Source organism: Vipera berus (genome assembly GCF_964194415.1).
Source record: "Vipera berus genome assembly, chromosome: Z".
In the NCBI taxonomy this organism is placed as follows: Eukaryota; Metazoa; Chordata; class Lepidosauria; order Squamata; family Viperidae; genus Vipera; species Vipera berus.
In genome coordinates this window covers 45,537,082-45,560,905 of record NC_138205.1, presented here as the reverse complement: position 1 = coordinate 45,560,905, position 23,824 = coordinate 45,537,082, and the positions used below count along the sequence as shown (strand labels likewise).

At 40.6% G+C, this 23,824-nt stretch overlaps 1 protein-coding gene across 2 annotated transcripts in view; it reads right to left on the bottom strand.

Moving 5' to 3' along the window:
• The window catches only part of IGFBP4 (insulin like growth factor binding protein 4), a 41,482-nt gene extending 18,494 nt beyond the window's left edge, over positions 1-22,988 (bottom strand). For both annotated transcript variants that reach the window (XR_014028714.1, XM_081346476.1), the window contains exon 1: positions 22,587-22,988. Coding sequence is in view for 1 of the 2 variants with exons in the window: in XM_081346476.1 (XP_081202602.1) it covers positions 22,587-22,935 (349 nt within the window). In the remaining variant the exon portion in view is untranslated. The remainder of the gene's footprint in view (positions 1-22,586) is intronic.
• Between the last annotated feature and the right edge of the window lie 836 nt (positions 22,989-23,824).

Genomic DNA, 23,824 nt, shown 5'->3' with positions numbered 1-23,824 from the left:
AGCAGGAGAGCCTATACCATCTCATACAAGTGACTGTCCTTAAAAACCTCCAGTGATAGAGCACCCACGATTTCTGAAGGCAAGCTGTTCCACTGGTTAATTGTCCTCACTACTGGGAAATTTCTCCTTAATTCCAGGTTGCTTCTCTCTTTGATCAGTTTCCAACCATTGTTTGTTGTCCTGCCCTCTAGTACTTTGGAGAATAATTTGACCCCTTCTTCTTTGTGGCAGCCTCTCAAATATTGGAATACTGCTATCATGTCACCTCTATTTCTTCCTTTCATTAGACTAGCCAAACCCAAGTCCTGCAACTGTTCTTCATATGTTTTAGTCTCCAGGCCTTGGATCATTTTAATTGCTCTTCTCTGAACTTTTTCCAAGGTCTCAACATCTTTTTTGTAGTATGGTGACCAAAATTGGTCGCAGTATTCCACGGGTGGCTTTATAAAGCGGTACTAATACTTCATGTGATCTTGATTCTATGCCTCTGTTTATGCAACCCAGGATTGTATTAGCTTTTTTGGCTGCAGCTGCACATTGCTGGCTCATAGTCAAGTGATCATCCACTAGGACTCCAAGGTCCCCCTCACAGTTACTGTTTTTGAGCCAGGTCTCACCTAATCTGTACTTATAACTTTGATTTTTCCTGCCTAAATGTAAAACTTTGCTTTGCTTTAAAACTCATTTTGTTGGTTAGGGCCCATTGTTCCAGTTTGTCAAGATCTTTTTGAATCCTGAGCTTGTTGGCTTTTCCTGCCAGTTTAGTGTCATCTGCAAATTTGATGAGTTTCCCTCCTATTCCCTCATCTAAGTCATTGATGAAGATATTGAAGAGTACTGGGCCTAAGACGGAGCCTCGTGGTAGCCCACTGCTTACTTCTCTCCATATGGATGTAGCACTAGTGAGGACTACTCGTTGAGTACGGTTTGTTAGCCAGCTACAAATCCATCTAGAGGTAATTTTGTCTATTCTATCTTTTTCTAGCTTACCAAGCAGTAGACTGTGGTCTACTTTGTCAAATGACTTACTGTCCACAGCGTTTCACTGGTCTACTAATTTGGTCACTTTATCAAAGAATGAAATAAGATTGGTTTGGCATGATTTGTTTTTAACAAACCCGTGCTGGCTACCAGTTATAACTTTGTTTGCTTCTATTTGTTTGCAGATCTGTTTTTTTTTATTATCTTTTACAGGATTTTCCCAGTTATTGATGTTAGGCTGATTGGTCTGTAGTTTCCTGGGTCTGTTTTGTTTTTGTTTTTTCCTTTCTTGAAGATGGGAACCACCACATCAGCTCTTTTCCAATTCTCAGGCACTTGCCCAGTGCTCCAGGATTTTTGAAAGATATGGTGCAGTGATTCTGAGATAACATCTGCCAGCTCCTTCAAAATGGCATATATTTTATAGAATTAAAAAACAGGTTTAAAAATACTAACAGTGTGGACTCACTTAATGGTGTGATGGAAGACAGAAGAGCTGAGTAACTGGAGTCCAAGTTACAATAAGGCAAGAATCTTGCTTATTATTTTGCTGGGGAAATTACTCAATAGCCCTTGGTCTGGTTTACAGATGGAACAGAAAGAGGCAGTAATAAAAAAAAAAGGTCCAGGTTTAAGGAGGTTTTATCAAAGCGCCCTCTGGTGGACATGTGCTACCAATCCATTTAATGTTAATAGCAACTGATATATTTAATTTTGCCACAATCCTTTTATTTTATTTATTTTATTTTTTATTTTTATTACATTTATATCCCGCCCTTCTCCGAAGACTCAGGGCGGCTTACAAGCGTTAGCAGTAGCCTTCATTCTATGTATATGCCTGCTTATTAGGGCTTTCACACACACACCCAAGCGGCATTATTACAAAGTCAGCTTAATTGCCCCCAACAATCTGGGTCCTCATTTTACCTACCTCGGAAGGATGGAAGGCTGAGTCAACCTTGAGCCTGAATATGTGGATGAAAGGTTTAAAATTTAATTAAATTACAATTTAAAAGAAAAATTTTATAAGATGATAACACCAGGTAAGTTATCTAGAATGTATAAGGGTATAAGGCAGTGATGGCAAACCTTTTAGAGACCAAGTGCCCAAACTACAACCCAAAACCCACTTATATATCACAAAGTGCCAACACGGCAATTTAATCTGAATATGAGGTTTTAGTTTATAAAAACAACTCATACATTAATACCTTTTGTCTTAAAAGAAAAAAACAATAACAAAGCTGTCAATGATATATAGCATTGTTCCAACATATTGCGTGATGAACAAACAGGAGCTCTGAACTCCCCAGTGCAGGAGGTTCAAGGAATCATCACCCCTAAGGCACCTTGCTGGGCACTGAGCTCTCAACAGGTTTTAGCAGACCTTGTCTAATAAAACTCAGAGTTGGCAGAACAAGCCATACCTCTTGACAAATATGCACACTGTGCTTAAATGTTTTCCTCATGGGAATGTTTAAATATTTTCCTCATGGGAAATCATTTTACACTATAGACATTTAAACAATGACAAATGTGTTCTTGTCTAGTGGAGTCCATTTCCTCTGCTAATTCTTCACAGAAAAAAAAGTTAAAATATTCACTTGTAACTTGGAATCCATTTTATTCTTTGAAAATAATATAATCTCCTACTTTTGCATATATACATGCAAGACCTTATATGACTATTCAGTAATTACTAAGATTTTCTAGAAGAAAACCTGGCAGTTGAAACAGCTTCAGGCCAATTTAATTTCATTTCTGTGCTTCAATATTTTTGTTGGCTTTTGATTTTTTGGCAAGTATGTTAGCCTTAACAGCTTTTTGCTGCCCTTCTGTGCTATTAACCACATGGTAGTTAGACCAACAAAATCACAGAACTAGACCATAAAAAAAAAGAATACAAATGCTTTCTGGAATTGCAGGACTTCTACATGCTCCCTTGCAACTTGATTAAACAGCATAAATTTAATTTAAAATGTTTGCATTTCTGGTGCCCATTCTCTCAGGGCAGAGGAATTGGCTTGGCCATTTCTGCAAAAATTTAAATCACCCTTTTAAAGTGTTGAATTCAAATGGAAGCAAATAAAAACATTTTGAATGAAGCCAGATGCAAACAAAAGCTTGTTTAATAAAGTCATTGGAACACAGAACAAGATTAAAAAGAGGAAAAACTGGGCAGTGGATTGAAGGAAATTTGATCACAGATGCAGATTTGGAAAGAAAAGCTGGCTCTAATTTGCTATTCTCTATCAAGACAACTGATCCATTCGCAATTTGTTAGCTTTTTACTGATGCTAATAGGCAGCTATTCCACACTTTCAATTCTTTAACAGCTCATATGGATTAAGAAATAAATATATATATATTTCTTATCTTGAAATCCTAATAACAATCTATACAACTGGAATGGAGACATGAATTTAATAACAGCTTTCACCAAATATAAACTGCAGGATTTATACTGTATTTTGCAATCTTTTTAAAGAAACAAAACATTCAGTTTTTACAAAGCTTATACAAGGCAACCTTCTAGCAAGTTAAATCAAATGTACACCTAGTCCAATATTGTTTACTTCAAATTAGTAGCTAGTTACTATAATTGAAGATACTGTACTATAGCATTTTCTTATTTTGGTATCTTTTTTCCTACAATTTCCTTTTTTTGCCCAAAACACCTGTTCAGACTAACAACTGGGGAGAAGCAAGAAGAAATTTACCTGATGAAATTTCTCACAGTTGCTCTGAATCTAAATGTGGCTTTTTTTTTCTGCATTCATGTACAAGCAAAACGTTGAGCATGTAATATATAATAAAAGTGTATTTATTCATACATTTGCACATTTATTTACCAACAGAGAAAGGCCTATTTGAATATATTGTCTTACTATAAATGGTCATATTTGACCCTATTCAAAAAGCACACTGGGTGTTCCAAGCATATAGCATTTTATTATATAGAAGCACCACCTCAACCTCTAGTAGCACTGAGGTGCAACAAATGCGTATTTCTTAAAATTTCTTTTTCTATCTAATTGTTGTCCCCAATAAGGAAAGGTTGACCATTCCCATCTACAACGTAAAGTAAGTTCATTTGATCCAGATGTTCGGTTTCATTAAACTGCTGCCTAAAAGTTCTAAACGATTCCTTCAGAAAATCCTAAAATCTTGATCACGCAATACTGAAGGAATTCCAAGGACCTTCTGTAGTTATATGTTCCCCATTATCTGACTGATACTGTTGCTTCAGTGGTTTGGGCAGAACAAGCCAGCTGGAGATGCTTTTGTTAATGTCTATGCTTCGATGAAAGTAGGAAAATGGAAAAGAAGATGCTGTTTTTCATTCATTCTTCTGGCCTTGTGCAGTAGCCTCTCCCTAGAATTCAAGCTTGTTTTCTAACAAAGCTTGTCTTCTAGCATTCCCAAAGCTACTTAATATGAAATCTTTCTGAAGAATATTTGGGGGATGGCTGTGGTCGCCAACTCCATTTTTCTTTAAATTAATTTAAGATTATTTTATTGTATTTTTATATCTGATTTTGGTATTTTTTATTTGCTTTTTATCATTCCTATCATAATTATTAAAATGACTAGTACTTATTTTTCTAGTATGATTTGTAACTGATTATTTCTAATTTTATTTATATTTATCACAGACATTTTAACTGTTTATACATGACCTAATGAATAAAAGGTATGCAATTCTGCCCCAGCCATTTTCTCATTATATTATATTGTGCATGTATTCCTTCTCCCAATGTTATTTATCTCCCCATGTCTTCCCCTGTCCAAGAGAAACTGCATTTAACCAGCATTTTTAAAATAACTACTGCAATTTTCTGCCACTATCCAATTCCTGTTGTATAATCTATATGAATTATTACTCTTTGGGGGAGGAGGGGAAAACACTTTTAAAATTGTTTTAACGTCAGAAAGAGTTTTCAGGATGGATATCCATTTCTTTCCCCACCATCACCACTACTTTTTTATGTTTACATAATTGAACAGCTGTGAGCAATCATGCAGTCTTTATTTTAAATCTAAAATTGCATAGAGAAAGGGAGGAATGATGGAAGAAATCTTGCATAGCAACATTAATAGAGAAAAAAGTATGAAATCATTGGACTTCCCTATCTGGACTCTGCTAGAGTTTTAATAATGGGAGCAACTCTGCAATTCTCTCATAGTTAAATTTCTTGTTTAAAACCCATTTGAAACAGTGGTATGATCTGCCACTGTTTGTGAAATTCTGGAAGAAGGCGGCATTTGTTGTCCAATAAAAGCAACTGATAAACTTCATTTGACTTCTGTCACTCGTGGAGCTCTGTGTTGTGATACGTTTCAAAATTGCAAAGGTGGGCAGCAGTAATGTCCTGAATGTTAATACGGCAAGGATTGAGTGGTGCCAAGAACTGCTTCTAGGGAATGGCTCAGTGTCATCTAATACTGTACATTCAAGCAAGCATTCCACAGAATTCTTCTCGGTTTTGCAACCTGCGGACAATGTTCTTCCTTTTATTTGCTTTTATGAGGAAGCCTTCACTTCAGTTTTCATGATTGTCCTGAAAATGCTGAGCAACATTTTCAGCAGCTTTTTTTCCCTTTATCTGTACGTTTTGCAAAGTTGGGGTGTGGAAGCGGTTAGAGTCACACAATGTGCTATGCTAGCTAGAATCTAACATTTTCTCTTGACAAGTACAGCTTAGACTGTTGTGTACCAATTTCGCACCTCTTTATACCAGGAGATATACTGGTCATTAGGGTTCTGCAGAATCATCTACTCACATAATGCCTGACTCAGTTCCTTGTCAGGTCCTACACAGGATCCTTATATGCATGAATCTGGTGCTCTTCTGAAAGAGGGCTAGACCTGTGCTGAAAAAAAACAGGAATCCTATGCTGCAGAGAAAATTTATTCAAATATGGATATTTTAGATAAACTCTGTCAGCTATGTGCTACTTGTTCTGTCCCCAATGATCCCATGATTGGTTTTTGAACAGTTCCACCAACAAGAGATTTCATGTGACTACTTTTTTTTACTTGTTTTTACTTTGAGGAAGCACCATTTTGCCTACTGCACAAGCTCCTTTCTGCTTCCTGCCTGCCGCAACCATTTGCTCATGTTCTCTTCCAGCACTCTCTTTCTTTAGTGATCATTCCTTCTCACTTGATTTTGTACCTTCTTCCACACCTGACTGAGACAGGCATGCGAATGGGGCAAAGGATGAAGCTGAAGAAGGGCCTGGATTCTCTTCCCAAGCTTAACTCCCTACCTTGGCCTGTCAGCTGGGTTGAGACTGGTTTAGAATAATCTGAGAGCTTGCAGATGGGAAATACCTCCGACTCCTTGTTAAATAGCTATGCATGCTGTTTAAAGCACCAACCTGCACTTTCCCAGAAACTCATGAATCTTAAACAGAATATAGCCTCCTTAAGTAACACCAGCTGCCTGCAATTAGTGCAGGTTCGTATCCCACCAGGCTCAAGGTTGACTCAGCCTTCCATCCTTCCGAGGTAGGTAAAATGAGGACCCAGATTGTTGGGGGCAATTAAGCTGACTTTGTAATAATGCCGCTTGGGGTGTGTGTGAAAGCCCTAATAAGCAGGCATATACATAGAATGAAGGCTACTGCTAAACTTGTAAGCCGCCCTGAGTCTTCGGAGAAGGGTGGGATATAAATGGAATTAAAATAATAAAAAAATAAATAAATAAAAATACTCACACAACTGTCACAGCATCCCCGTGGTGATATAATGAAAATTTGGATGCTTGGCATCCTGTATGTGTATTTATGGCAGTTGCAGCATCACAGGATCATGTGATCTCTGTTGTGTTGGTTCGGGAATCAGAGAGAGTCAGACTTCAGGCATGCAAAGACTTTATTAGGAGAAAGCGTGGTCCAGAACTGGGGAACAAAGGTTACCTACCTTATTTTATATCTGACCAGGTGAATGCCTTGCCAATAGGTTTAAACTCAGGTTTCCCGCCGGCTGGGCAGCCAATCCCTTTAAATCCACCTTTCCTGCCGAACGCTGTTCCTGCACGGAGCTGTCCAGCTCCGCACCTCCTTATTCAGCTGTCCCACATGTATGCTATGCCAGCATACACTACACCCCTTCCCCCATAAGCAAGGACAATACCCTTTCCAAATTTCCAAATTCCCCCCCCCCAACATAACTATATACACTTAATTCCCACACAGGCTTCCCCTGCCACCCTCAAGTTCGTACATACTCTGAGAGGTAAGCAGGAGGCCTGTGGGATCGGCCAGAACGTCTCAGGGGTTCCCCCCCTTCAGGCCTGGTGTTGCCTTTTGAGTTGTTTGACCTGGGGTTGTGGTGTGCCCCAGGTGCAGGTGGTGATGTTTCAGGTGAGGGAATGTACCTGTCCTCATTGGACCTGGAGTTATGGGGAACTCCCTGGGCTTGTACAAGATGTTGTAGCCCCGTTACTCTGGTCCGGATGTTGGTGGGGTCTGACTTGTTCCAAAACCCAAGGATTGGGAAATGTTTCTCTGTTTACTAAGTCTCTTTGGTCCCTCTGAGAAGGTTCAGGTCTGGGTAGGGCCTCCTGATTATTGCTGGCTGGCACTTTTCCAGGTGGCACTTTTTCAGGTGCTCGACGCCTGAGCTGGTCAACATGTCTCCTCCATTGGAGGCCCCCCTCCACCCTTACGATGTATGACAACAGGCCTGTTCTCTCAACCACTTCCCCCTGCACCCATGCTTCCACGGAACTGTAGTTCCTTGCCCAAATGGAGTCCCCTTTTGAAAATTCCCTGGGGGATTTTGGGTGTTCCACGTCTGCTGCCACTCTGTCTGGGTGTAGTCTGTCAAGAGTAGTTATGAGACGCCTTCCCCAATGAAGTTCGGCTGGGCTTTTTCTGGTAGCGGTGCAGGGTGTGGTGTGTTGGTGCAGTAAAAACTTAGCCAAGCGTTGTTTCCAGTCCCCTTGGATGATGCACTTCAATGCGTCCATTGTGGTGCACACCATGCGTTCAGCCAAGCCATTAGTCAAAGGATGGAAGGGAGCAGAGGTGACGTGTCTAATCCCATTGGTCTTCAGAAATGCCTGGAATTCCGAGGTAAATTGTGGACCATTATCAGAGACCAATACATCAGGAAGGCCATGAGTGGCAAAGAGTCCCATGAGCACTTGACAGTCCCTGTTGTGGTCATGCTACTCACAGGTACCACCTCCAACCATTTGGAGTGGCTGTCCACCACCAAGAATGATTGGTTGTGCAAGGGCCCTGCATAGTCAATGTGTATTCTGGACCAGGGGGTGTGTGTTTCTTCCCACTTGTGGACTGGGGTGTGCGGCTGTGGTGGCCAAGATCTTTGGCAGGTGTAGCAACCAGCTACCTGTTCCTCAATGTCCTTGTCAAGGCCCGGCCACCACAGATAACTTCTTGCCAACGCCTTCATCCGTACCACCCCTGGGTGACCTTCATGTAGTGAGTGAATGACCCTGTCTCTCAATGTTTGTGGTATGATGACCCGGCATCCCCACAATAGGCAGTCCTTGTGTGAGGACAACTTATGCCTCCTGGTGAAGAATGCCATGAATTCGGGCCCTGAGGATTTGTCTTGCCACCCCATGTTCACCCACGTCTGTACCCTACTCAAAATCTTGTCTATAGGTGTTTCAGCTGCAATGTCCCTGGCACTGAGAGGACATTCTAGCAGATCTTGAATGGCCAATATTTGGGCTGCAGGTGCTGGATCTGGTTCAGCATTGTCTAAAGGAAGTCTGCTTAGGCCGTCAGCATGGCCCATTTCCTTGCCCAGCTTGTGCACTAATTTACAGGAGTAAGCTGAAAGGAAAATGGACCACCGGAGCATTCTGGGAGCCATAATCTGTGGGGTCTGCTTGTCTGTGGTAAACAGACCTAATAAAGGTTTATGATCTGTAAAAATAGTGAAATTCCTCCCATATAGATAGTCATGGAATTTCTTTACTCCAGAGACTATTGCCAGGGCCTCCTTGTCTATCTGTGCATAGTTCCTTTCAGCCGCTGACAATGTCCTGGAGTAATATGCAATAGGGACTTGTCTGCCATCATCCTCTAGGTGGCTCAACACAGCCCCCACCCCATAAGGGGATGCATCACAAGCAAAGCAAATTGGTTTGTTCTCAATAAAATGGGTAATTGTGGCATTGCTTACCAAAAGGTTTTTTAAGGACTGGAAGCTGGAGTCATGTGTCTTGGTCCAGTTCCACGTGGAGTGCTTGTCCAATAATCTGTGTAAAGGTTCAGCAATAGATGCTTTGTGGGGTAAAAAAGCGTGATAAAAGTTAAGTAACCCCAGGAAAGCTTGCAGCTCCACCTTATTTTTGGGCGTGGGAGCCTCTTTGATTGCTTGTAGCTTAGATGCTGTGGGGTGAACCCCCTGAGCATCAATTCTAAACCCCAAAAATTCTGTCTCTGGCACTCCAATGCTGCACTTATCTCTCTTAAGCTTAAGGCCAGCAGCATGGAATCTACCCAAAACTGCCCGCAGGCGCTCTGCCAGAACCTCCTCTGAGTCCCCTGCTATAAGAACATCGCCAAAGTATGGGCAGACTCCCGGTATACACTTTAGCGTACGCTCCATCACCTCCTGAAAGATGCTTGAAGCTACTCCAATGCTGCACTTATCTCTCTTAAGCTTAAGGCCAGCAGCATGGAATCTACCCAAAACTGCCCGCAGGCGCTCTGCCAGAACCTCCTCTGAGTCCCCTGCTATAAGAACATCGCCAAAGTATGGGCAGACTCCCGGTATACACTTTAGCGTACGCTCCATCACCTCCTGAAAGATGCTTGAAGCTACACTAACTCCGAACTGCAACCGGTCTACCCAGAATGCCCCCTTGTGGGTGACTATCGTTTGTGCAGCGGCAGTCTCTGGGTTGACCGGGAGCTGCAAGATCCAGTTTGGCGAAGATCGCACCTCCCTGGAGTGATGCAAGGATGCTGCTGACTGTAGGCACCGGGTATGCATGTGGGTTTAACGCTTTATCGATTGTGCATTTATAATCAGCACAAATTCTGACATCACCGTTTGCCTTGAGAGGCATGACAATGGGGGTTTCCCACTCTGCTCCCTCGACTGGATGCAGCACCCCCTGCGCCACGAGCTTGTCGAGTTCCTGCTCTATTTTGTGTTTTAGTGCGAATGGTACCCTCCGTGGCTTTATTTTGATGGGTTGTATGTTGGGGTTCAATGTGAATGTAATTGGTGGACCTGTGTATTTTCCCAGTGTTCCATCGAACACGTCTGCAAAAGCCTTGCACATGGATTCAATGCTGTGCGCTTGGGACTGTCTGGTGAATTGCGATAATGCGAATTCCCAGCGCTTTGAACCAGCTCAACCCCAGCAAGCTAGTCCTTTGTCCCTTGACCACTAGGATGTCCAAGGGCCCCTGGAACTCCCTGTACCTCACATGAAAGGTAGCCTCCCCCCGGACTTGTATTGGGGAATTCTGAAAATCGGTGAGGGTGATGCTAGATGGTCTCAGGGGAACCCGCTGGCCCCTCCGGCTGCAAATTAATTTATAGGTCTCATACGAAATGACTGAGACAGCGGAGCTGGAGTCCAGCTCCATTTTACAGGGAACCCCTTGGAGCTGCACCACTAGCTTAATTTTGGGGGTGAGTGGTTGACGAGCCCCTGTATTACACACCGCCCCTCTGCTCTCTGTGTGGCTGATGGACACGATGCGTTTCGGAGCCCCAGTACCTGACGCCAGGTGAGATTCAGCATCCACCTCATGCAGCATGTCCCGGCTCCAGCTCTGGCAAACGGAAGCGATGTGTCCCATCTTGCCGCACACTCGACATTTGGCCGTTCTGAACTTGAAGGCGGAACGATGATGGTTTCCCCCACAGCCGGCGCATTTCTGCTTGGTCGAGCCGCACTTGCAACCGGAACACTTCCTGGGCTGGCCGTTGGCCGCAGCTGTGGTCCGTTGACCCCTCAGGCTATCACGCTGTCCCATCGGGTGGGAGTCTCTGAGCTGTAGTGCATCCACCTCCAACTCCAGACCGTCCATGCTGCTTCTTCCAGCCCCGTGCGTCCGATGGACGGCGATACCCTGGTTGCTTCGGTTGGTCTCAGTCAGCTCTGGCTTCTCAGCTAACTCCCAGAACAGTACTTCCTCCTGTACTTGCTTGAGGGTCAGCCCTGGTCTGGCCAGCAGCTTCTGCCTCAGTTTTCAGTCCCTGAGGCCAAAGACAATTCTGTCCCGCAACCTCCTTTCTAAGTTATCAAAGTTGCAGAGGCGAGCCGCCTGTCGGACTGCTGCCATGAATGCTGACCCCGACTCACCCGGCAGCTGGTTCCTCTTTACAAACTCAAATGTCCATGCCATTTCCGACATGTGCGGGTTAAAGTGCTGATTCAGTTTGTAATGAGGTTGTCATATTTCACCTCCCCGATGGCCATGGGTGAACACAGACCCACTGCCAGTTTATAAATGTCCTTTCCACATGTGCTGAGTAGGGCTGCCACCTTTATCCTGTCCTCAGTAATGCGGTTTACTATGAAGTAAAACTCTAGCTGCCCCACGAACGCTTCCCATTCTTCGGGCTGGGCGCTATTGAAAACGGGAGCTAACACAACCGGCGCCAAGGGAGCTTGACCGACCTGAGCCATGGGAGCCTGACCGTCCTGAGACATCTCGAGTGATCCGATCAATCCTGTTCCGATTCAGGCGATGATTCCCCTGCCAGACGGGGTGTCCTACCACCCTTCAGAACAGGATCCCATCCTTGTCACCAATTGTGTTGGTTCGGGAATCAGAGAGAGTCAGACTTCAGGCATGCAAAGACTTTATTAGGAGGAAGTGTGGTCCAGAACTGGGGAACAAAGGTTACCTGCCTTATTTTATACCTGACCAGGTGAATGCCTGGCCAATAGGTTTAAACTCAGGTTTCCCGCCGGCTGGGCAGCCAATCACTTTAAATCCAGCTTTCCCACCGAACGCTGTTCCTGCACGAAGCTGTCCAGCTCCGCACCTCCTTATTCAGCTGTCCCATGTGTATGCTATGCCAGCATACACTACAATCTCTCTTTGCAACCTTCCCAGATGCCTACCAAGAAGCAAAGTCAAAGTGGGAAGTAGAATTCACTTAATGATCATATGGTTCACTTAATAACCAGAGTAATTCATTTAACAACCAAGGCAAAAAAGGTCATAAAATCATAATTCCACAACCATCTTGCTTATCAACAGAAGTTCTAGTCCCAATCATAGTCATAAGCAGTGTTGTTGTTTTTTGTCACAGAACGCACAGAACAGTGTTCCAGCACCATTTTTTGAAGGGAAGAACCAGCTCATTCTAAGCTGCCAGCACGAGTAAAGCTCTGGCTCGGTAAAAGGAAGTTGCCCAGAGAAATCAGGGGCATCGAAGGTCAACCCAAAACACTTCCACGGCCCTGAAAGCAGACCCTCTTCTCTGCCTTGGTTCATGGGGCTCCCCCCTGCTACCGCCGCCTGTCTTCACCCTCGTGTTGGCCACCAGAGATCAGGACTGAGTCCTGGAGCGAATCTCTTCAAGGGACCAGGCACGCTCCCAAAGCAGCAGCGCTGCCGCCATCTTGCTCACTCTGGCTCCAGAGGAAGCCTCTGTGTCATCAGAAACAGAGGAGGACGAGGTGGCAGAAGACATGCCAGCTCTGAACAAGCACCCTCTCAAAAGCCACGGCAATGGCTTCCAACAGCTGACGCTACTCACGTGATCTGTTCCTCAGAAGCTCCCTAAAGCAGTTCTTCCACACACACCTCTCGTAAAGGGCTTTCAACTGGAGCCAGAGCTGTGCGTGAGTTCCGGCACCTTTTTTTTTAACAAAAAAAATATATTGGTCATAAGAGAAAGACTACCTGTATTTCCTGTTTGCATGTTTTCCCCTCCAGCATGTGCTACTTGTTGGGAGGGGTAAGGAAACCAAATGAATCCACCAATTCCTTTTCTTTGTTCTGCACTGAACCTTCAAAGTAAGCATTGCTCCCTGGCTTTATTCCTAAGGTGGAAAATGCTGTGCGGGTAGGCAGGGAAGGGAATGTATACCATACTTGTTCTTATTCTAAGCTCTCAAATTTAAAAATAAATGGTCTAACATAATTGCATGCACACAGCCAATTAAGAAGTTATTTTTTATGTCAGGACAAATATTTATGATATAATTGTACTAATGTGCAAATTGACATTGCTAAACATAATTTAATTTTTTTAAAAAAAAAAAGGTGGAATGCGCTGTATTTGAAGTGGGAAAGTTTGGGATGAGAACCAATGGAGATCATAATCTCCAGTAAGCATAACATTCCCAGGTTTACCAGCCACTTTCCTTTAGTCAGTTGGTATTATTTTATTGCAATTTAAAAAATCACATTGTGGCTTGGGCAAATTGACTAACCATCACTGAGGAAAGTCTCAGACTTGCATGACTGAAATGGAGACAATACAGAGAGGAAATCAATCCAGGGCAAGTCTACAGCTCTTTCACCAGAGCCAGAAAGGGGGGGCTTGTCTGGCTGAGAGGAAAAGGGCCACACTAAATGAGAAACAGATTTAAAATATGGAGGGGAAAGAAAGCTTTGGTTAAAAGCCACAAAATTAAATTGGCAGTGGAGGAATCTAATGGTGGGGGAGGGGTGAGCATGAAGGCAGGGAGTAAAATAAATAAACAAAGGAATTGCCTTCAGTTAAAATTATAGTAGGTTTTGTAAAGGTTATGCTGCCATTCTGCCTTTTGTTACCTAGCAACCACCAGGTGAGATGAAAGGAGCACATGGCCTCCATGTCACCTGCTGGCCGCACACGGTACAGGAAAAGAAGTCCCATGGGGTCTCTGTTACTTGTCAATTATTATTCAGAAAGTTTTTCCCTATCTAGTCTTGGTTCCCTGCTATTCCTATTGCTCTCTATTAGTTCTCTATTTGGGTTCCTGGAGGGGAAAAAAATCCAATTGTTGATTTAAATCACAACTCAGCTCACTCCTGCCTGCTCCTTTCCTGTTATGACCTTTTCCCTCGGCACTGATTTGTCCTCACTCAGTAAATGACATCACCAAAAATAACAATTTCAGAAAACCTGTTCCTGGTATTGAGGGTGACACTAAGCAAAAATGTTTGCTCTCAATTACACATTAACCTGCCTGCCAAGGGAACCTGCCATAGAGAAGAAAGTGCTATGAGTCAGTCATCTCCTCAACCATGTTGAACTTTTAGGTTTGAAAGTGTGAAACTTGGCGTTTAAATCAGGGTTTTTTCCAGGGCAGCCTGCAGGGACAGGGTTAAAAATGATAGCCACAATTATGTAATTGTAGAAAAAAGTGCAAAGGCTTTGACAGCATGGTTATGGCCATCTCTTAACATTTTTATCCTCTCCTTGCAGACACCTCTGGCTTTGTCTAGCATGGCAGCCACATATCTCAGTTGATTTTACAAGGGGGAGGTTGATTCAATCTATGGTCACTGAACTCTAATATTGGGTAATCTCTGAATGGTTACATGACTCTCATAGGACCCATTAATGAACCTGCTCCTCCACATATTTATATAATCAGTCTTCCACAGCTTTTGGGCAAGACATGTGGAAAGCGCCAGGTTGGGGAAATTGAGTCAATCTCAAAAAATAGAATAACATAATATTAGTTGCCAGTACTGCTACAACAAATTTGCCTCAGGCAACACATTTAATCACTTCTGAGCTAATTACCAAAATCATCAATATGGATGATGAACTTTTTATGGGTTTACTCTCTTTTTATTTACTTATTTAAAAAACTGGTATGCCTAACCATCTTTGAACTACAACTCCAAGCAGCTCACAACAGTTTTTTCTAATTATATAGAACAGTCCACTATAATGGTCTGCCTGTCTTGTTAATGACAGTGGCAAAAGTAATGGTTGACCATTGTTTTTATTTTATCTTTGCTATTATCTTACAATATTGCCATCTATTGTTTGGTTAGTTGTCTTATACAAAATATACTGCATGTTCAGTTTTTCATATTTCAAACAATCTAACTTTAATCTAATTTAATTTAACCTTTAAAAATAGCAAAAAGGGTTTTTTTGCAAACTATTTTGTAGGATGAGTAGCTGGGATTTCAGCCTACAGACTATTTCTTCTCCAGTCCTGCAAATTAGTAACTAGCAAAATGTACACAGAATAGTAAGTATTCTGTGATTATTCTTTTTTGGTTCATGCTCAGCCTACTTTGTTTTAATACGCCACCACATTTCCCTAGCCAGTGAACATTAAGAGCCATTTGTTCCACCTGCAAATGTGCTATGTTGTATAACATATTACGAATAGGTTAGTCATCCCCCATTATTCTACTTGAAAATAGTTAGAGATTAGACTGTAAATCCCATTTTACTGCAAAATATACCCAGCATATTGTATGTTTGAGTTTATATAAGTGTAAGCAATGGAAAAAAATTCTACTTGGGTACTTTAAAATATAATAGCTGACCAAAAAGGAATGTACTAGCGGCATCCCACTTGTACACATAGAATTAAATCCTTATCTAGTAAGATAATTCTTTATCTTACCTCCAAAAACCCTTGCATAAATGGCAAATAGTCAGGCACTTAGACTCTATAGCTGTATCCATGATCATGAAATTATTTAGAAAATAATTTTTGAAATACATTTTTATTACATTTGTTAAAATCTGTGTAGATAAGACTAGTGATTTAATGCTGAACTGGGTTGGGAACCTTTATTCAACTACAGAGCTTACTAGTGGCTATGGGCCAATAAGCAACTAATTTCAAAATACATGTTAAACTAAATCGTTATTTTTTGTACTTTGTTATAATGTAGGATCCCAGCCATATCCTTTATAATGCAATGTAGTTTAGCATAACAATCAAACCCACTAAACTATGGCTTCAAGAAACAATCTTTACGAAATTATGGGTTAGTATAATGTGTGAATCTAGTCATTATTTCTCAAGTCTTCCTCCTTCTCAGGATTTTTAAAATAGAATAAGAGTAGATTCTCATGTTACTATTCTGAGCATCTAGGAACAGATGTAAAGGTAGAAAAATAGAAAATATTGAGGTAGTGCTGAAAACTTTATATGAAATAAATAAATAAATAAATAAATAAATAAATAAATAAATAAATAAATAAATAAATATAATATATTTTTTCTAGCAGAGCAACAAATTATATTGTAAGTATTGTGGCAGCATAATCTACTGTGTGAACTATCAAATGATGGTTATAAGCATCATAAAAAGTTCTCAGAATACTCAATTATAATCCTTAATGAAAAGTCCATAGATGATGGAATAGTTTTCAGACAGTCATGTTCAATGCCTCCCACTGCAAAAACTGTGATGCTACAGGACAAATAAATAGAAATCTTTTTTCAAGAATGGTACCATTTCAAACTAAAAAGACTATTAATAGAAGAGAGGGTTTGCTTAGATAATTGGTCATTTGCATTCTAGAATATTTCTCTTCTAGGAGACCTAAACAATGCCCTTTTTAATATACTCCTTGCCTGTTAAGGAGCTGTAAACAATGGATAACCCAAATAAGTAGAATCATAAGCCTATAGATTGCAGTTGTGACCAACAATTCAGTCATTTAGCAAAGCAATTGCTAAGTGAAACTGCAGTTATACTTATAAGCTTACTTCAAATTTCCTTTGCTTTATAGTCACAAATACAATGATTGGTTCCAAACTTAATTTTCATCACTGCAAACAGTCACTAGGAAGAGTTTAAACTAGGATTACTTCCAGTGGTGGGATTCAAATATGTGAACAACCAGTTCTCTGGGTGGATGCCACTTCTGGAAGTCCATTCTGGGCCTGGGCAACAAAAAATTAGCTACCGGTTCTGTGAAGTGGTGCAAACTGGCTGAATCCCACCACTGATTACTTCTATATCTTAATCTTAATCTTTTCCCTGTTAACATTCATTAATCTCTTAGGATTACTAGATGGGGAGGGGGGTTTACTTTATTTGATGTTGTTGTACTTAGACTTTTAAAGGGCAGTGTTAATTTTCTTATACTCTTGATTTTTGTAGGACATACATTTCCCCATGTTTCTCCACTGCCCTTCTCTTAATATTTCCCTGTCTCATTGTATTCTGTATCTTCTTTTTAGCCACCTACTGTATATTATTACTCTTTCTTCTGAGCATATCAAGGTCAGCAATTGGTGCAGATCAATTTTTCATGAATTTTAACAATGCTCCCAAATATATAGTTACTACATACAGTATGTGAGCTGGCAAAGGAGGACACAAACAATAAGAAAGAAAAACATATATATTTGGGGGCAGGAGGGGGAGTACATACTGTTTAACTTTCTTGACATCTATAACAAAAATTACAGTGAAAAATTATAAACAAAAAATAAGTCTATCTGCATACGAAGTACTTTTTCCAGCATCAGAAAGACTGTTTTTAATGTATGTAATAGAGCCCATAGAAGACAACAATCTTCAGTATGTTACTGATCACAGCATAAATGGAAAGTACTAATCAACTAGAGCTTATTAGCTTGCACTTAGCACTTATTTGAAAAGCAAAAGAGATACTTTCAGATACTCCCAAAAGCAGACAATATTTGATTTTAAGACTATGCCTTCTGAATGGAGGACATGAGGTTAAAAAGGAGAACATGTCCTCCTTTTGCTGGATATCTGGTGATCTTAATCAAATAGACTTAACACTATTTTTAAAAGCAAAATAAACTTTAAGTATATTCAGAAAGCAGGAAGAAATTATTCTTCTAGACCTGCCCATGTATATTATATACTATAGACGTATCTAGTTTGCAATACCAAATTTCCACTATAGTCCCCTACTATCCGATATGTAGAACACCCACACGCCAGCCATTTGCCCAGTCCTGTACTGCATTTTTCAGAATTTAGTCACAGTTCCAGTTCTTGCCCTTTTATAGACAACTCATTTTTATGACATATATTAATTCCAGCAGCCAAATTGTAAATTTAACCTTACCTGAATTGTTCCTTAAATAGCAGAGCATTCATGGACTTTCCAAATGATCATAGTAACAACAACGAAATGTCTGCGATACAATATAAACATATCAGTCATACCTAGTGTTCGAAAAGCTGTTTCTATCCAGTTATGGAGGAAGCCCTTGCTCAGGTTTCTTTTTCAAAAAGGATATTCCTCTGATGATCCAGCTGTTTCCCAGATGTCTAATCTCCCCAACCTATTTGAGCAGGAAAGTCAGCTTCCTGTAGCAACTTCCAGGATAGAATGCTTCAGGATGTCATGTTTCAAAACAAAAATTCCAAAAAGGAGATTCTGTTCTCTTTAAAACAAATAGCTAAAGAATTGTGTGCAATTTACCAGGAGAGAGAACAGGAGAATTTAAAAGAACTCTATTAGAAGGACGAACAGAAAGATCCATGATCATACTTAATTTTAAAAACCAGGTACTACTATAGCTCAGGGTTCTTTGACCAATTATTTGGACTATATGACCATTATTTATTTATCTTATACATCACATTTAAAAACCACCCATCTCCCTCATGGATGGGACATTTACATGGACATTCTGTATTACGTTTATCTTAGTTCTGTGGTTCTTTTTAATCTCAAAACACCAGCAGATCTTCATGCAATGATTGGCTTCAAATATTGTATTGGGGGACTTTCTGTGAGTGTGAAACAGTCTTTTTTAGTTTAGTGATTCCCAGATGTGCTGAATCATCAAACACGCCCCCCCCCCTTTGTATTTTTCACCATTTTGCTGATGGGAAATTTTGGGGATTACATTCCCAATATACTGTATTTAGAAGATCACAAACTGGAATAATTGCCACAATACTTTTATTAATGGCAACTGCCTTATAGGTTTTGCCCATACTTGGGGGAACTGGATTGTTTTTAATCTTAACTTAGGCCCCAAACATACATAATGTAACTATCATTGTTGAGAATCACATTGTTACAAGACTTTCTTTTTAATGCTGAATTAATTTTACTGCAGATCTTTTTTAAAAGTGTGTGGTCAATTTTATATTTAATTTTTAGTTTACAAAGAAGTTGGTCATGAATCTACTTGTACATCTATTTTCTACCATCAAAAAAAACCACATGTGTTTTCCCAAGGATGAAGATGCGGTTGAAGATACTTGGTTTCTATATTTTCAGAAATGAAAGTTCAGCCATTGCTTGCAAGTTTCTATAGCCCAGCAATCTTAGGGCAGTACAGAGTACAGTCTTATACTACCACAGAAATAAAGAATTTAATCTGAATTATTATGGTTTTCTACAAACTTTACATTAAGACATTGCCAATGCAGATTTCAAAATTCTAAGACTTCCCCTTTTCTTATTTTTTGTAACATTTTGGCTACCTGTACATTTAGTAATTATTTAAAAAAGGAAGGATTTATAAAAACACAATTGCCATGCCTTTCTCTGATTAATTAAATACTAGTATCTATTATAGCAACACTAAGTCATAATTTTTATTATTATTTCACCATGTGTTTGTTGCTTGTCCTAGCATGTGAATCTACTCATGATAAGATTGTCAACCAAAGGCTATTTTTTCATATCATATACTGTATATGATACTAGTATTTAATGTATATAAAACTTTTACTCTATCTTCTTCCTTGTTCATAACAACACAATGAAGAAATCATTCTGGTCCTGATTTTAATATTAGTTCTGTCTTGCATATGCAAAATTAACCCTTCCTTATTCCTGAGTAATTCATTTGGAGCAACATCCCATGGGTTCCATAGTGCATATCCTCATAATAACTAATGATGTATTTTTAAAAGTCATATAAAATGAAATATTAAACCTCTTATAACTCTTTGCATGCCATTCCAGCAGCATGGAGGCACTTCTGCATAGGTTTATTCTATTTTGTAGACACACTTGTATGACTAAGTAAGAATTATTAAATAAGGAATTATAAAATCTGAGCTGATCTAGATGAGACAGATTTAACAAATGCAGGAGAGAAACCTACACACCTGACCAGCCCTTTGTGATCATGGATTTTGCATTGTCCACAAAAAGTGGCTCTTACAAGCCTATAATTAGTGTGAGGGAAAAATTCATCCATAACTTGAAGGTTGATGAAAAAAAATTACAATGTATTCTTTCAGACATCACTTCAGTGTCTTCCATTGCAGCACCACATGGAGCAATTCCAGCAGATACCAAACCTCTATTAGCCAGGAAGTGTAATGATGGGTGAAATATCATCACAGGAGTTGTTCACCTATTCCTTGCAGCTGGTAGATACAAAAACTGAGGAGAGGAAATCCTTGACAAACCATTAACAAAGAATTAAAAGATGTATACCTTGCTCTTTTTAATGCATGTTTGTAGCTATAGCAGAAGCAATGATGTGGTTAAGTGGTTTAGGGCAAGTCTAGAGAAGAAATAGTTATTATTATGGATTTATTTAATTCAAAGGGAAGTATGAATATCAATCTAATGCATATGAATTATCACTTAATGGATATTAATTATGCCTTTGTAATCTTGAAAACCTCTACTGCTTTTTACCATTAAGAACTTCAAACTGGAAATAACACTTAGCCATCCATTATATGCTTTTTGAGTGATCTGAGGATCACTTCCTCTAGAACAAAAAGACCTAAAGAGCAATAATTATTGCACATTACTATGGAATACAAAATCACAGTGCTGAATGTACGTGTTTGTGTGTGTGTGTGTGTGTGTGTGTGTGTGTGTGTGTGTGTGTGTGTGTGATAAATATACCATTTCATAGATATTTCCACACCTGAGAATGCATGTAGAAAAAAAGAAACCCAATCAGTCTTTCAATATATCACGATAGTCTTACTCCCACTATTTTAAGATTAAAGGTAAAGGTTCCCCCGCACATGCGTGCTAGTCGTTTCCGACTCTAGGGGCCGGTGCTCATCTCCGTTTCAAAGCCGAAGAGCCAGCGCTTGTCCGAGGACATCTCCGTGGTCATTTGGCCAGCATGACTAGACGCCAAAGGCGCATGGAATGCTGTTACCTTCCCACTGTAGTGGTCCCTATTTTTCTACTTGCATTTTTACGTGCTTTCGAACTACTAGGTTGGCAGAAGCTGGGACGAGTAACAGGCGCTCACTCTGTTACGCGGCACTCGGGATTCGACCCGCCAAACTGATCAACAAGCTCAGCGTCCTAACCCACTGAGCCACCGCGTCCCTATTTTTAAGATTAAGATTAAGATATTAAGATTAAGCTCATTCAATTTATTTGAATTTATTTCCCAGTTAGTCATGTACCATCAGATAAAAACTTTATTGATTAGTGAATTGACCATTAGGATTGTAGTATAGTCCACTTTCTTATCATTGATTAAAAAAAGTATCGAATTCATACAAAGAAGAAACCATTTTAGCTCCACAGTGAAACATCTTCATAACTTGTATAAAGAAGAGAAATGATCTGATCAGTTTTTTTTCCTAAGGGCCAAATTCTATCAAGAAAGTTTTGAAGATACTTTTTTAAAAATCTTCATCTATTTCTCTGAACATTTGTACATGTGAAAAATACCATTTGTTATTAGACAGCATGATATATAAAAGGACAAAATAGATCCATGTGGCTTTCAAAAATTTCTCCAGTGCAACAAGCAGGAGACCAATTTTTCTCCTAGTCACTTTTTTTCCCCTGCTTGTATCATTTCTCATTTCAAAACAGATTAAAGAAAACCTCAAATCACAATCTGGGCATATCACCCAGGAGGAACTCTTTGCAGCTTTTTATTATTATTATTCAGCATATGAACCCTGTGCTGCCCCAGTTTGCAATTCTCTTTTTGCTATCCTACTTATGCAACAGAAACTTATTGGTGATATAAGTAAAATGTGAAAGAAGAGGAGTGTTTGGGGGCTTTTTTAGCTTGAAGTAATTATTTAAAATGGGTCACCTTTTAATCCTATTCAGCTATAGAAGCCAGAGCAACCAGGTAGGAAAGTTATTTCTCCAGCCTCCCTGGAGTATAACCATTTGGCTTCCTTCCTGGCCAGGAATTGGGCAATGTGAGACTATATTCACACAGGATCATTTCTCTGCAGCTTTCCTTTTTATTACAACCCTGAAGTATGCCACATAGTTAACAGTAATAACTACCTTGCTAACAGTGTTGCCTTACTACTATCAGTAAATAATTACAGCAAAATCCTTTCTCCCTTCAGTAATGTTCTTTCCAACCCTTTGCTCTTTGAAACTAGTCATTTTAGGATCACCACTAAGAACATGCCATTGTACTATCAGCCAAATTAACATACAGCTAGCCATAAATACAACACACAGTTCTGATGGATTTCCCAGAGAGATTACAGAGCACTTAATCCTGCATAAACCAAACATACTGGATGCAAATTTGATGCCAATTTCCTTCCAGGCATTGGTTAGGAGATGTAGATGTGGGCAGCACCAGCGTCTTAAATTCTGTGTGCTCAAATCATTGCCCCCTCATCTAAAGTACTCCAAATCAATCTTTCCTCTGCATGTGTGGAATAGCTCTATAAATCATTCCCAATAAACAGTGCATGCCACAAATGATGATGTCTTCTAGCCTTAAGGGTCCAATAACCTGATGGCACCTTACCTGTTGACTGCATGCTCTCTTGAATCGCCTCGACTTCAGACAGGTCCATGCAAACACCTTGGCCATGCATGAGTGTGTGCAAGGGCTTTTCCATTCCCCGTGGTGGGTAACACCGCAGCCCTGAACCACAGCGAGATGTGTATACCCCACAGAGCATCCCTTTTGTTAAGGCACACGTGGCACAACATCCACAGCCTGGTTCCTGCACCAGCTCCTCACATCCAGAGGGTGTCCTGCAGCGTGCCAGCTTCTCCTCAGAACATGGAGGGCACTGGATAGCCTCAAGGCTCACAGAAAAGCCCACCTGGGCTAGAAGCAGCAGGGCAACAGACACCCCATGGGAGGGCATGGTAGGCAGGCTACGGTCCTGGAGAGTGAAGGGCCAAGAAACAAAGGCTGCAAAGAATAGTCTTGCTGCTAGAGCAGACTGCCTGATATCCAGCGAGGGGGACTCTGTACTGAAGGGGGGAGAAGCTCATTCTTTGGACTTTATACCACTCTCTGGCCACACCTCCCTGCTCTAGGGAGAAGCAGAGAAGGAACAGCACAGCAGCCACATAACTGAGGCAGCTTGCCCCGCAGCCCAGAAAAGACCTTATTTGCCCTGAGGAAGGAAGCACAAAGAGCCTGCCGCAGCTGTGAAGACTGAAACCTGTGCTAGGAATGGAAAACAGCAACAGGAGCAGCAGCCCTCCCACCATGCTTTCCCTGTTACTTTAGTAAGTTGTGAGTGAAGGCACTTCCCCAACAGGTTTCTCACAAACTCTTTTGTTACATGTACAGCACGCGGTATAAAAAGCACAACTCATCCAGTACTCTGCTTCTCAGCCAACCCTCCAAGGTGAGGTCATTCTCTGTTCTCTTCAGCAATAGAAAACTGAGATACACTGCCTTTGACTTTGGAAGTTCCAGCTTAATTACTGTGCTGCATATTTCATGAATTGTTTAAAGTTCCTTTTCATAAACTGCATTTCTTTTATGATTCTCTAGAAACAAGGGAAAGTAGATGCACATTTCTCTTTGCATTCCCTTGCTTGAGCAGAAAGTCACTCCCCAAAATGTGAGTTTTTGGAATATGCTCAAAAATGTGTCTGGAACTTCTCCACATTCCTTGGAGAAAGATGCACAGGTTCCCTCTACTGTATAGGCATTTAAAAGGGGGGGGATGTATAAACAGCTCTACCATGCATATGCCACAATATCTAAAGATACCTAGGATGGACACTAAAGAAATATTA